Genomic DNA, 15,656 nt, shown 5'->3' on the forward strand with positions numbered 1-15,656 from the left:
CGAACTTGACTGACCTAGAATAAATAAATATGAAGAGCCAGTCTGTGAACATGTTACTTGGGGAAGAGGGGTGGTCTGTAGAAATAGACTAGCTTGGCTGCAAATATGTTTCAGGTCCTGTGTAGCATAGTGACTAAGAGAAATATCCCTAGGTGCTCTTAGGCAAGCATTGCCCAAATGAAGTTGATAACAGGATGCCCGGCTGCTATACTGGGGAGTCTATATCATTGCACAGCTTAGTATCTCCTCTGATAATGGCTCTTGTATTTTTATTATTATTATATGATGGTCAGAGTTTATCCAGCCAGCCAGCTTGGCTCTAGCATGTACATTAATTTCTCTCTTGGAATATAGCAGTTTCCTCCTGTTGGCTTCTTGCTGACCTCTTAACTGCTGGTTAATTGACCACTGTTGTCTGCCATCATGGAGTATTGCCTCTTACTAGACCTGGTGGTGCCTTTACAGTCCCGTGCAGGGAGACAATCCCGTTCCAGGCTGTCTCTGACCTTGATCACTTCACAAAACATTGTGTGTCGCTCTTGACTCAATGCTGCCGTTAAAAATTGCAACCTTATATCACGTCCTCCCCGAATCTTCCATGGATGAAATTGTAAATACTTTTCTGCTTTTTTTGTAGCTGTTGGATGAGCTGCCCATGATCTACAGTTGTTGCATGTTTGTCTACTGCCTGTAAGTATTTGTCTTGCTAAAACCTAATGCCACTTGCCTCTACTTTGTAGGTTCTTTATCTTGCAAACATGGCGGGAAAAACCCGGTGTTAAAATGACCACTGGGCCACAGAGCACTGAACCTGCAGTGCTCACGCCAGACTGCAAGCCATTTCCTCTTACCACCCATTTTTATTATAGCTCCTGGGAAATTTTAGGATCCCCCCTAGCAACATTTGCAAGATAACTGATGGACACGGGGGGGGGGGGGGCGCATGCAGCCCTTTTCCTGTTCACTGATTCTCCCCTGCAGTGTGTGTGTGTGTGCCCTCCACCTTTTAAAACCTTTCTGGAAGCACCCCTGGCAGAGGTGAAAGGGGGAGAATATTTGGGGATGCACGAGTTCCAAGCATCCCTCCTTTGCTGATTCTTCTTCCCGTGGAGGATAGTGTCTACTAGTCCTAACGGTTACGTAAAACCTCTTTGTTATGTGGTTGTCTGTCTCAAGAGTCCCTACTGCCAGGGAACCATTGACACGGGAGGAATGTTTTTTTCATCAGCTGGTTGTAGGCTTCCAAGAGGCATCTGGTTGGCCACTGTGCTAAACAGCTCGCTTGGCTAGATGGGCCTTTGATCTGATTTCACTGCACTCTTGCCGTCCACATTGCAGAGGCAAATGCAGGCTTGAAAACGCACAGCATTTCAGGATATTTCAGTCTTGTTTTCAGCAGGACCTAGGAACTTGTATGAAGGAAAAGAAAGCAGCCATTTTCCAGGAGTTTAGCAAGAGGCCCAAGTATGCATGAAATGCAGCCTGTGTGTGTGTTGCGCAGTTTTGCAGACTGCGCCATTGGTTCAGAGTTCAGTTTCCCCCAAAAATCTCTGCTTCCCCTTTTCGTAAAGCAACAAATTTCTAACCCTTGTGTTCGCAGTGGTTGCACTTGAAAGTGACTAGCACCGGCTGTGAAATCCTGGAAGCCATAATGGCTGAACAGATGTTTAGATTGTGGTGCTGATAATGCCAAGATTGCAGATTCCTTTCGGTATCTGAAGGTGGCTATCAAAATCTCTCGGTCTCTTCTTTATCAGGGAAAACATCCCTCCACCATTCCTCATAAGGCTTGGTTTACAGACCTTTGATCATCTTGGCCGCTCTCCCTGGGAATTTCAGGTGCTGAATCTTGCAAGGCACTATAGTTTCTGCTTTCATAATAGCCCTGTAGACTTGCAGAGTCTGAGCATCGCTTAGAACAGAATAACAAAATCCCCATCCTGGAGCAAAACCTGCTGCCCGCAGAGCCTACACAAAGCTTTTGCTTGGCTGCACACCCTGCACAAAGAGCAATTGTAACCTGGCGGTGCTACATAATTTTCATGGCAGTAGGCAACTAAACAGTCCTGCCCAGCTTAATAGCAATGTCTTTCTCCACTTCATTTTGTACTCGCTGTTCTTTTCCACCACCTCCTCTCACAGGTAAGTTCAAAACACCTGTACCTGCCTTGGTGTCTTCCTCCAAACAATAATGTTTTTCCGTCACCCCATGATGAATTATGTTTATGGTGACATACTATTTTTTTAGAGAGGAAAGGGACACTGTGGAATAGTTAACTTAGGATCAGTGCAGGCAGTCCACTTCCAAACTGCCACTGTTTGGCGAGTAGGGTTTAGTTGTGCACTGGCAGATGAAGGTTGCACCGTGAAAGTGGACTTGGCACTCTTTTGCAACAAACCTGCTTACAGAACGAACAAACAGAACTTTTGTGGAGACAAGATTTGACGGGGAAATGCCCTGGAAAGTGTGGAATAAAGGCACTGACGTGTAACTTCAGTGCAAAGAAATCGTAATGAATGCTCAAGAAACAGGCTGTCTGGAAGAGCCACAATTGCTTTTTTGCAGTCGCCCAACAAAGCTTTGGTTCCTATGCTTGTCCATGCATTTATTTTGTCCCACTGTTCTGTGAAACAGGTCTGGGAGGTTTTTGATAATGCAAAAACCAACCCCTGCTTCCCAGAACAGAATTTGCACTGAGTGCATATTGCAGAAGCTGCAGGCTCTCTTTCAAATCATCTTCAGCGGGGAAAAACATTTTCTTTAAAGGACTACCGTATTTTTTGCTCCATAAGACACACTTTTTTCCTCCTAAAAAGTAAGGGGAAATATCTGTGCGTCTTATGGAGCGAATGGTTGTCCCTGGAGCTGAATTGCCCAGGGGCCAAAAGAGGATCATGTTTTTTATTTTACAAAGAGAAAAGGGGGTGTTGAAAGGACCCCGCTCAGCAGCTGATCAGCAAGAGATCGGGAGAGAGATAAGAGTCCCCAGCTCCCTTTCAGCCCCGCCCTCCTTTGTTGAATGTGCTGCAGAGGGAGGTTGTTTGTTTCCCCAGCCACATGTGACTGGCTGATTAGATTATCTGCCTGGAAACTGTAGAAAAGGCTCCCTTTACTTTAGAAGCTGCAGAAATGTGAGTTGAACCCCATAAAAACGGGGCTTTTCTTCTTTGCTTTTCCCCCTTTGCAAAAGGAGCTTTGCTTTTTCCCCTTTGCAAAAAAAGCTGCAAAACTTTTAGCTGATCCTCAAAAAAACACAGCTTTTCCGGTTGTAAAAAAAGCTGCAAAACTTTCAGCTGATCCTCAAAAAACCAGGGCTTTTAGAGGAGGAAAACCAGATTATTTTTTTCTTGTTTCCTCCTCTAAAAACGAGGTGCGCCCTATGGTCCAGTGCGCCCTATGGAGCGAAAAATACGGTATTCATTTTTTCCCCCTGCCTTGCATTAGTATTTAAATATTAGTGGTGAGAGAGAGAGAGAGAGACTCCAAAGTGGGTTTGGGCCAGTTCTTACATGTTCCGCCAAGCAAGTGTGGTGAGCTTCTCCCAGTTTCCAGTCACCAGCAAAAGAAACTCAACCTGTTTGCCAGCCTTAAAGGACCTTGTAATAATGTCTTTTGTCACTGCTGCCTCTCATCACTGTTCATCTTTGTGTCTGTTTCAGGTATGAATGTTTCAAGTACAAGAAAACCATCAATTATCCCCTCCTGTTTATACTAATTGGCTACAGCATTGGCGTCAGCATAGTAAGCAGTACAGTTTTGTGGTTTCTTTTTTTAGAAGACTTCTCCTCCTTTGCCCCTGCCCTTTGCAAATAGCATCTGTGAATATACTACAACAGGCATGCCCAACAGGTAGTTCGTGATCTACCAGTAGATCACTGGACGCCTGTGGTAGATCACTGGTAGATCACTGGCTCCCCCCATAGAAGCCCAACAACTTTGGCTCGCCTAAAAAAAAGCTCAACATTTTCTCCCTGCACCCCAAAAAAGGGGCTTTCGTCCTCCCTAAAAAAGAGCTCAACAATTATTTTTCACCTGAAACCCCCCAAACAGGGCTTTCATTCCTAGCTCAACAACTTTGACCTGAACCCCCAAAAAGGGGGTAGATCACTGCCAGTTTTTAACTCTGTGAGTAGATCGCAGTCACTTGGGAGTTGACCACCCCTGTACTACAATAATCCTCTCCTGCGGCCAGTTGCAGATGATTCTGCAGCTATGAATAGCCCAGGGCACTTCTCCTGGCACTGGGGAAAATAGCGGGGGGGGGGGGGAGAGAGAGAGAGGCAGGACAAGGTGCTGCCAATCTGGTTTTTGAGTGATTTGCTGCACCCTTTTGTAGTTCAGTGTCAGAGCGCTTGCATCAATAATAATTTTATTATTTGTACCCCACCCATCTGACTGGGTTGCCCCAGCCACCCCGGGCACCTTTCAACACCTGTAAAAACATAATGAAACATTAAAAAGCTTCCCTAAAAAGGGCTGCCTTCAGATGTTTCTAAAGGTTATATGGTTACTCATGTCATTGAAATCTGGTGGGAGGGTGTTCCACAGGATGGGTGCCACTACTGAGAAGGCCCTCTGCCTGGTTCCCTGTACCTTCAGTTCTCACAGTGAGGGAACCAACCACCAGAAGGCCCTCAGAGCTGGACCTCAGTGTCCGGGCTGAACGATGGGGGTGGAGACGCTCCTTCAGGTATACAGGGCAATGGCGAACACAGTGGTACCTTGTTTCTCAAACTTAATCCGTTCCAAAACTAAAGCATTCCAAAACCAAGGTGCACTTTCCCATAGAAAGTAATGCAAAATGGATTAATCCGTTCCAGACTTTTTAAAACCACCCTAAAACAGCAATTTAACATGAATTTTACTATCTAACGGGACTATTGATCAATAAAATTGTAAGGATTGTAGGCAGTTGCTCATGAGGAAACAGGCAGGACTCCAACCTTTCCTTTGGTAGTTTTATTGTGCATATTATGTACAGTGCAGAGCTTAAGAGTTCATGTCTGTATCAACCGACGGCAGAATCCGGGAATGGCCCCTTCCGGTTCTGACCCCAACAAAAGAGTTTTGGTATACGAAATCCCCGCCTCCCCTCTTTGCGTTTCACCCCTCTACGCATTTGGGGCAACGGAAATGGCGTGTCTCCCTGCTCGCCCTCTGAACGAGGGGAGTGCAGGATCTCTCCAACATCCCCAGAGCCTCGGCTCTCCAGCCCCTGGCCGTCCTGCCCCTCCCCACTGGAGACGGTGCTGCTGCCTCCACTGGAAGAGGAAATGCTACTCAACAGGTGGGGCTGAGGCTCGCTGTAGCATCCCAAGAGCCCTTCCACCACCCCGCGCTGAGCCTGGGACAGTTCCCTGACAAAAATGAAAGCAATAATCAATGTACCCTACTATAAAATAAATAAGACAGTATTGTAGATGATAAAAATTAAAATTGCATTTCTTTTCCTTCCCTGCACTGATGATAGTCGTTGTTTGGATGGGGGGCTTTTATCCATTTCCACAGTCACACAATCAATGAATCACTGGCTGAATTGGGTTCCACATAGTCACAAAAACAAATTAACCAAAAAAGCCTCAAAAACACAAAATAAATAGCAAAAACATAAGCGCCAAATACCTTGGTCTCAAACTTAATCCATTCTGGAAGTCCATTTGATTTCCGAAATGTTCGAAAACCAAGACGCAGCTTCTGATTGGTGCAGGCGCCCTGGAAACAATAGCCAACCGCCGCATGGGCCATTCGGCTTCCAAAAAACGTTTTAAAACCGGAACACTTACTTCCAGTTTTCAGTGTTTGGGAATCAAGGCGTTTGAAAACCAAGGTACCACTGTATACATGGCAAACAGAGAATTCCTGCAGAGCTGCTATAGATGCATTCAGAACTGTAGAACATACAGAGCTACTTTATTCTGAGTCAGGCTGCTAGCCTATCTAGCCAGTGCTGAAGGGCGGCAGCTCAAACAGAAGCCTTTCCTTGTCCCTGAGAGCATTCTAACTGGAGGATCCAGGGACCATATACAAAGCATTTGCTGTACCCTGCAACCCTCCCCACGCTCTTTGCATGCTGCAAGCTGTCTCAGGTATCCCTGCGGCCATTTGTAGCCTGGGACCTCCTAGCCCTTCCCCAGTAGTCACTTAGAACGAGAGCATTGGGCTAAAATGCCAGCCAAAACCACAGTCTGACCCAGGAGTGCCACCACACCTGGGCATCCTCCTGTTCTCATGCCACAGGTTGGTCACCTGCGGTACACACGAGTAAGAGCAGCTTTATGCATATATTTCTTTGTGTTTCCTTTCTGCAGGTATACCTAAATTGGAAACAGCCGGTGTTTCATCAGGTAAACAGTTGCTCATTTGTCGGTTTAAACAGAGGGGATGCAATCGCTCGTCATTTCTCGGGCACGTCTGGTGGGAAATCATTGTTTCTTGGCACTGAGTCATTTGCCATACAACCCGTTCTCTCAGTGATGCTCGGGCACTGCATTGCAAACCAATATCTGTTGGGTGCAAGATCAGAACTAGAGATGTAATATTCAAGCGTGGAGCAATCATTTTCTTTTCCTTGTGCTTGAAACTGTAGTCAGGCATCTTACCGCATGATGAGTAGAACTTAAGAGGTGTAGTGGTTAAAAGCGGTAGACTTGTAATCTGGGGAACCGGGTTCGTGTCTCCACTCCTCCACATGCAGCTGCTGGGTGTCCTTGGGCTAGTCACACTTCTCTGAAGTCTCTCAGCCCCACTCACCTCACAGAGTGTTTGTTGTCGGGGAGGAAGGGAACGGAGATTGTTAGCTGCTTTGAGATTCCTCAGGGTAGTGATAAAGCGGGATATCAAATCCAAACTCTTCTTCTTCTTCTTCTTCTGCTGCTGCTGCTGCTGCTGCTGTGACTTCCCAGACCCATCGCATCCCAGGGACCACTACTTGATCATCCCTTTGCAAAGAAATCAAGTTCTGGAGTGTGCAACTGCCAACTTAGTTGTATCTATGGGTGACTAAAATTTGGTGATCGGCATACAGCAAGCAGACCCGTTATGTGGCTAAATCTATGGGAGAAGCTCACCCCCATCAAGAAAATATCTCACTGTTGCTTCTCTTCCTTTTACATCCTCCAAACCTCTTGGAGCCTCTCCCTTCCACCCCCCGCCAGTTTCCACTGCTGTGTAGCCCCACCAAAGGCATGTGTTCATGCTAAATTTGTTGCACCTGGTGTTTCAACCTGGTGTTGGTAGTTCTGCAGAGAGGAAGGAGAAAGATACATAGTTCCCAACATTTTAAGGCCTTTAGATCAGGGGTTGGCAAGGTTTAACGGCCGTGGGCTGGATCACTCCCACGGAGATTGTCCGTGGGCCGGACTGGCGCACTGTGACACCGGAAATCGTGTCTGTGCATGCCCAGACGCCAGAAATTGTGCCTGTGCAGAAGCGATTTTGGGCGTCTGGACATGCGCAGACGTGATTTCCAGTATCTGTGCGTGTGCAGACACAATTTCTGGCGCCGCTTGGCGACTCCCTGTGCTGCACCGGTTTAGCGCAGCGCGCAGGGGACTCGCCGAGTGGGCCATTCAGTTCAGGGGTGGCTTGTGGGCCGGTAAAACGGTCTTCGTGGGCCACATCCGGCCCATGGGCCGCACATTGCCGACCCCTGCTTTAGATAGATGTCTGTGAAGAATGGTTTTGATACCAGACTGAAGATGTGCAATCCTGACTAGGGAGAGGACTGCAATGAAAACTGTGCAGTTTGTTGTTGTTGTCGTTCAGTCGTGTCTGACTCTTCGTGACCCATGGACCAGAGCACGCCAGGCACCCCTATCCTCCACTGCCTCCCGCAGTTTGGTCAGACTCATATTGGTAGCTTCGAGAACACTGTCCAACCATCTCATCCTCTGTCGTCTCCTTCTCCTTGTGGCCTCCATCTTTCCCAACATCAGGGTCTTTTATCTTGGAGCCTCAACTTCAGGATCTGTCCTTCCAGTGAGCACTCAGGGCTGATTTCTTTAAGGATGGATATGTTTGATCTTCTTGCAGTCCATGGGACTCTCAAGAGTCTCCTCCAGCACCAGAATTCAAAAGCATCAATTCTTCGGCGATCAGTCTTCTTTATGGCCCAGCTCTCACTTCCATACATCACTACTGGGAAAACCATAGCTTTAACTATATGGACCTTTGCTGGCAAGGTGATGTCTCTGCTTTTTAAGATGCTGTCTAGGTTTGTCATTGCTTTCCTCCCAAGAAGCAGGCGTCTTTTAATTTCATGACTGCTGTCACCATCTGCAGTGATCACGGAGCCCAAGTTTACTTCTGGGTAAACATGCATAGGATTGTCCTGTGAGAAAAATATTTAGATTTCCGAGGCGGCTGCATCAAATTTCTAAATGCCCAGGCAGCCAGTTGGGTGGGACTCTTCACTATCTCTGCTGCAAGAGACAAAGAACTCGGCCATCTATCCTCCTCTCCCCCAGCAACTGTCTAACATTTCTGAATGGATATGGGGGGTTTTGGGGACGGGGAAGAGCTATCTTTCGAAGTTAACATTATGTTTGTGTTGGGTAAAATCACACCTGTGTAGACAAGCTGCCGAGAATTCAGATGTGCCAAATTAGAGACTGTAGGTCGGGCTGAGACATTTGCCTAATTGGGAGCAATGTTCACCCCTGCCCTCTGGCGATGTGTTTTTAATAGCAGAAGCTTTGTTCCAAGCATGATATAAATAACGTACCTTGGCAAGAGATCAGAAAGCACTCCTCGCTTTTTGCAATTAAACACAGGCTGGCATGACTGCTCATGAGTAAGCAGCCAGAACTCCGCTGTTTCCTTTTATGATTTTATTGTGCAAACTATGTAAAGTGCAGAGCTAAAAAAGTTCATGTCTGTATCAAACGGCATCAGAATCCGGGAATGGCCCCTTCCGGTTCTGACCCCAACAAAAGAGTTTTGGAATACGAAAACCCTGCCTCCCATCCTTTCGTTTCACCCCACGCCGTCTTTGGGGCGATGGAAGTAGCGCTCCCCCTGTCGCACCCTCGGGAGGGTTGGGTCTCTCGTGCATCCCCAGAGCCGCGACTCCCCTTCCCCTAAGAACCATGCCCCTCCTCGCTGGATGCCTCGCCACTCCCCTCGCTGCTGGAAGAGGTGCTACTGGCAAGGTGGGACTGGGGCTCTCTGTAGCATCCGGAGAGCCCTTCCACCACCCTGCGCTGCGTCGGTTGACAGTTCCCTGACAACTGCATTCCAAGTGTGTCTGGAGTCTCTCATTATGCTGTGTTCTTTTGGATTTCCCGTATTTAGATGCATAATTTCTGCATTTTAGAATTGCAGAAACTAGATGCATGAACGTACGTCGACACAGCATGTCTTCCAAATGGATCAGTACGCAATACAATCTGCTCCCTGTCTTTTGATAGAATCTGCTCTCTTGCTGCTGTCTCACCAGCTCCTGCTGGTTCTTCTCCCTCCTCTTCCTAGTTTGACAATCCCTTTTCATGTGATAAATGTCACAGTGAGCACACTGGCAGATTATACGTTCTGACTATATTAGAGAACCAACCAGCAAGATACTTCCCTTTTGGTAATTGATATTCACGGGGTAATTTGCACGTTTCCCTTGGTTTAGTGTTCTGGAACGTAGTGTATTTTTTAGGAGAAGAGTTTTTTTCAGCTGTGGAAGATACTGGAAGCAAAGAAATCTAGTAAAAGAGTGAGGTTGACACCGCAAACGTTGAAGGGACAGTTGTAGAGGGGAGCTACAGATACTGGCAGTATACCTGTGAATCGTGAGGGTCAGGGTCTCTCGATGTGTTAGTCACTTGGGTCAATAAATGGGAGGGGAGGGCATTTCAAGTCAGATGACCGTTGCAAGCCTACTTTCCTATGTACCTTGGCTGGAGACCAAGTAGCATGGAGGGAGGGAGGGGATAGAAGCTTGGGGAAGAAATCCTGGGCGTATTTGTGGTGGTGTTCAGAACCACAGGTCCAAAGGAGGGCCTGAGTGAGTGGTTTGATGCAGGAATACCAAAAAAGGATGCCAAAAATGCCAGAATCAAAGAATTGTAGAGTTGGAAGGGGATCCCGGCGGTCATCTAGTCCAACCCCCTGCAATGCAGCAATCTTTTCCCCAACATGGGGTTCGAACCCACGACCCTGAGATTAAGTGTCTCATGCTCTACCGACTGAGCTATCCAATAATAATAGTAATAATAGTAATAATAATTTATTATTTATACCCCACCCATCTGGCTGGGTTTCCCCAGCCACTCTGGGCGGCTTCCAGCAAAATATTAAAATACAATCATTCATCAAATATTAAAAGCTTCCCCAAACAGGGCTGCCTTCTAGAGCTTTAGTTAAGAAAGGTGGAGAGGCCTGGTGCCTTTGCACACACAGGGAGAACACGGCAGCAGCAGGATGTTATCATGGTTTGTCCGCACCCAGGCAAATGTGTATACTATACTTATAGGCAAGACAGCATATGGCAGTCTGGCCAGAACCTCCAATCAACGCACCTGACCCACAAGGGCGTAGGTGGCAACTATCCAAGATTTACAGATAACTCCCCTCTCTGTGCCAAGAGCCCAGCACAGATAAACACAACATCCAAGCAAGCCAGTTAGCATTGATCAGAACAAGTCAGTGCAAATATACATGAGCTCATCATTGCAACAACTACCAATTAATTAAGTGTGGGGTTATCTTGACTACCAAGACGGTGCTTGCAGGCCTCCCGGAACAGTTCCCCTTTTGTTCAGCGCAGAGTGGGAGGCACAGAAACCGAATTGAACAAAAGCGAAGATGCGGAATGACAGTCTGAACGTCAGCTTTAGCGGCAAATGGGGGGGTTAAGGAGGAAAGCAAGGGGGGAATTGTGATTGATTTTGCAGGAATCATTGGGTCACACTGTCAACTAACATATTACAAAATACATGAGCTTTTAAAAGCAAAAATTGTCAGGTGCGTGAACTGGAATAACATGGCCTCGGGAGGCATTGCGCGGGGGGGGGGGATCTAAGTCAGTTTATTTCTGTTTTTCTTTTTCCCTCTTGTAAATCTGACTTGTCCCTCCCGCGCCTGGGCATGCATTTTCTTAAAGCAACGGAAGGCTAAATTTTAGCTTTGCATATGTTTGCCAAAGTGCAACACCTTTCCTGCAGGGAAGCATAGTATTCTATTCATTTACTGGCAGAGGGGAGAGACACTGAGAAAACTAAACCTTCTTTCCTTCTGCTCTGTCCTACAGGTTATGTATGGGACGCTGGTGGCTGTTCTGGTACTGCGATCTGTATATATAGTCTTATGGTAAGGAACGGGTTAACTTTGAAATGCTTGTACGTGATCATTTGTGGGAGGGGAGTTATTGGGGTTCTGGTTTTTTTTGTTGTTGTTGTTATGTCTTTGTGTTCTCATTTTTTTTATTTTTAGCCAACAAACAAGCCTGAGTCAAAAATAGCATGCAGCCTTCAAGCTAGGCTTGTTCAGTCAGGACATAGCAGAGTTGCAGAGGAATCCAGAACTGCAGGCTAATTCATAGAATCATAGAATTGTGAAATTGGAAGGGGCTCCAGGGATCATCTAGTCCCTCTGCAATGCAGAGAGGGGCCCCATTCTGGCTGGCGTCCACCTGGCAACATAATGACCTCGAACTAAAACCAGAATGGACAGTCGGAATAAACAGGAGTGGGCCAGCTCCTCTATGAGGAAAGGGTTCATAATTCGCGGGTTTTTAGTTTCGAGACAAAGTGAGTGGAGGAGGGGACATGATGGAGGTGTGCAGACTTACCCACAGCTTGGAGAAGGTGGGTAGCGAGAGATTTTTCCCCCCCCCAACCCCTGTCCTGATACCTCGAACCCGGGGACACCCAACCGAGCCAAACGTTGGAAAGTTTCGGGACAGACGAAAGGAAGGGCTTCTTCACATAGTTGAACTGTGGAGTTTGATCCCACAAGAAGCTGTGATGGCTACCAATTTGGATCGATTTAAAAGAGAATTAGGCCAGTCCGTGGTTGGATAAAAGCGTCGGTGGCTTCTAGCCGCAATAGCTGCGTTTCACCTCCGCTGTTGGAGGCGGTGCATCTTCTGAATACCAGTCGGAGAGCAGCAATTGGGGAGAGGGCTGTTGCTCTCAGGTTGGCCAGTGTGAGAGCACAGGAAGCTCCCCTTAGCCTGAGTCAGACCATTGGTCTGACTTTCTCAGCGTTGCCAACACGACTGGCGGTGGCTCTCCAAGATTTCCGCCGTGCCTGGAGGGGCCAGGGATTGAACATGGGAACTAGATGGGCCTTTGGTCTTGATCCAGCAGGGCTCTTCTCCTGTTGTTAAATCTGCTTTAAGGTATTTTTTAATAAAAAAAATCTCATTTGCTTCTCTCTAGGGTATACCCGTGGCTGAGGGGCCTAGGCTATACGTCCCTGACAGTATTTTTGCTAGGGTTTTTCCTTTGGAACGTAGACAACATTTTCTGCGATAAACTGAGGTAAGTGAACTGCGGCGTGTGGTTCTTCTCATTCACTGACTTTGCAGTTAGGGGGTGGGATTTTAACTCCCAAAACCCCATCGTTTTTAATACAGTCGTACCTCGGGTTACATCCTCTTCGGGTTATGTTTTTTTCAGGTTACGGTACTCCGGTAACCCAGAAGTGTTTTTCGCCCAATGCGCAGAAGCAGTCTGCGCATGTGCAAAACGCGAAATTGCGCTTTTGCGCATGCACGATATCGCCATTCGGGTTACGTACTTTGCGGGTTACGAACGGCACCCCGGAACCAATTAAGTACGTAACCCGAGGTACCACTGTACTGTTTTTAAATATTGTAACCCGCCCTGAGACCATGGGGTGAAGGGCTGGTAACAAATCATCAACGATAAGAATGGCTGTAGCTGGCATCTGTCTGTCTTGAGATACAGTGGAGTGCGCCTCCGGGGGTGAAGCCAAAGAGCTGGGGCGCAAGCCTGGGCAGTTTGTCTGGAGGTCCTGGGCTGTCAGATGAGACCCGCCTCTCGGTGCCCCGGAACGTAACCCCCACGTAAGTGGGGAGTTGCCTGTACAACATGCAGTACTAAATCACCCAGCATGCCCCTTGGCGATGCGGCACCCTTGTACATTCTGTTCTAAATTGTAGCTCCTAAATCGTAGCTTCAGTCTCTCAGTCTGTCCAGAACTGTACTCTTGTAGCCGTAGTGTTTGAAGGTAGACCACACAATTGGGGAACGATAGGGTGTCTGGAGGCAGCTGGAGGATGAATGGCAGCTAACAGATTGAGGTTGAATCCTGACAAGACGGAAGTTCTGTTTTTGGGAGACGGGGTGGGTGGGTGTGGGGGATTCCCTGGTCCTGAATGGGGTAACTGTGCCCCTGAAGGACCAGGTGCGCAGCCTGGGAGTCATTTTGGACTCACAGCTGTCCATGGAGGCGCAGGTTAATTCTGTGTCCAGGGCGGCTGTCTACCAGCTCCATCTGGTACGCAGGCTGAGACCCTACCTGCCCGTGGACTATCTCGCCAGAGTGGTTAATGCTCTGGTTATCTCCCGCTTTGATTACTGCAATGCGCTCTACGTGGGGCTACCTTTGAAGGTGTCCCGGAAACTACAACTAATCCAGAATGCGGCAGCTAGACTGGTGACTGGGAGCCGCCGCCGGGACCACATAACACCGGTCCTGAGAGATCTACATTGGCTCCCAGTACATTTCCGAGCACAATTCAAAGTGTTGGTGTTGACCTTTAAAGCCCTAAATGGCCTCGGTCCTGTATACCTGAAGGAGCGTCTCCACCCCCATTGTTCAGCCCGGGCACTAAGATCCAGTGCCGAGGGCCTTCTGGCGGTTCCCTCATTGCAACAGGTGAGGTTACAGGGAACCAGACAGAGGGCCTTTTCGGTAGTGGCGCCCTCCCTGTGGAACACCCTTACATCTGATGTCAAGGAAATAAGCAGCTATCCTATTTTTAGGAGACATCTGAAGGCAGCCCTGTTTAGGGACGTTTTTTAATACCTAACGCTGTATTGTTTTAACAATCGTTTGGGAGCCACCCAGAGTGGCTGGGGAAGCTCAGCCAGATGGGCGGGGTACAAATAAATTATTATTATTATTATTATTATTATTATTATTATTATTATTATTATTATTATTATTTATCTGTCAGACTGTAGTTGGCGTTGACAAACAGTATTGGAAGGTTCTGGGTCAGGAGGTTGTGGCGAGAACATGGTTTGCCCCCACCACCCCGAGTTCTAAGGTTGGAGGGGAAAGCTGGGTTTAGGAGGGCAACTGTGTGTGGCCAACGTCCCCTTACAGCTGCAGCATTTAGCTTCCATGGTAGGGAATTGCAGAGACTTGAAAGTTACCTGAGCGGACTTCCGGTGGAGCTGCGGCCATCGTGAGGAGCGCGGAGAAACCCCTCTGGGGATCCCGAGCGTGTTTAGGAGAAAAGGGGGTCAGGCAAAGGCTGTGCAGACCCAACTACTTCAAGGGGGGTTACCTTGAAGTTCAGTGCAACCGGCGGTGTCATTTGCTGTGCTCCCAAAGCCAGGGTTTTTTGGAAAAAAGGACTTTGGAGAAGGGAGCGGTGGGCAGACACAAGACGGGACATCGTACCCTCCTAAAGACGCGAAGCCTCGAGCTCCAGATGAAAGCAGCCCGCTTCCGAAACAAAGTAAGATCGAAGAAATAAAGATAACGGGAGCCAGGGAAATCCAAGGCTACTCGCAATTATAATTTGGCAATTAAAGATTCTAAGATCGGGACAATTGTAAGAGGCGCAAAGAGGGAGTCCGTCTCTACATTAGCGAAAAAATGGCGCTTGAGAAAACTGCGCAAGACGAACTAAAAACAACGTTCCTGTGAAAGTGAGTAAAGAATTTCTTATAAAATAAACCCCCGGAGAGCCACTACGGAAACCGGGGGGTTTGGAGAACTGAATTGACTGTAGCTTTTGAACTGTAAGCAATATAGAAGCTGCGGAGATCTCGGGGGGGATAGAGGAGAGGAGAAAAAAGAGTTTTCCATCACGCCTAACTTTTTAACTGATATCGTGTCCGTAACAAAGGCTGGGAACGAGGGGGTAAAAAGGCTCCGATGGTGAGATGGTGACAAGGAGCGGGTCATCTTTTACGAGCTGAGAAAGTGCCCCCTGAAATAGCGCATTGGGGTTTAATCGGTCCGTGATTTGGCTGCCAGAAAAGAGATCCCCCCCCCGTGTAAAAGAACCAGACGGAAGAGCGGAGGGCACAGCAGGGAGGCATCGGCCTCGCGGATTACAAACGTCGGCTGAAACTTAAAAGAAGGACCGGTGGATTTGTGGACTGGTGGATTTGTGGACTTGTGGAATGTAAAGCTGACTGTGTCTTTCGGGCGGCCCCAAAGATCGATCGAAATCAGGGACAGAAGGAGACGGAAAGAAGGAAACGGAGGCTGATAAAAGTTAAGAACTAAGGAGCCGCGGGAGTAGAGGGACGCTTTGTGGGGAGGGGGGATTTCTCTTCGCAGGTTAGATCGTCGTTCCCTTGCTTATTATAGCTATAAACGAACTTCAACGGGTAAAAATCCTCGGACTTTTAAGTTTGGACTGTGACTCTGACTTTGGTGGGCGAAAACCTCAGATTTAGAGACGGTAAATTGGCTACATAATAGCGTGAAAGGGAAGCTGGTGGAAACAAAGAAAACG

The 15,656-nt window shown here is 47.7% G+C and overlaps 1 protein-coding gene across 2 annotated transcripts in view; it reads left to right on the forward strand.

Moving 5' to 3' along the window:
- ACER3 (alkaline ceramidase 3) overlaps positions 1–15,656 on the forward strand; it is a 48,259-nt gene that overhangs the window by 20,402 nt on the left and 12,201 nt on the right. For both annotated transcript variants that reach the window (XM_033145999.1, XM_033145998.1), the window contains exons 4-8: positions 638–690; positions 3,661–3,742; positions 6,310–6,345; positions 11,238–11,296; positions 12,370–12,471. In XM_033145999.1, coding sequence (XP_033001890.1) covers positions 638–690; positions 3,661–3,742; positions 6,310–6,345; positions 11,238–11,296; positions 12,370–12,471 — 332 coding nt within the window. The remainder of the gene's footprint in view (positions 1–637; positions 691–3,660; positions 3,743–6,309; positions 6,346–11,237; positions 11,297–12,369; positions 12,472–15,656) is intronic.

Source organism: Lacerta agilis, chromosome 4, assembly GCF_009819535.1.
Source record: "Lacerta agilis isolate rLacAgi1 chromosome 4, rLacAgi1.pri, whole genome shotgun sequence".
Lineage (NCBI taxonomy): Eukaryota > Metazoa > Chordata > Lepidosauria > Squamata > Lacertidae > Lacerta > Lacerta agilis.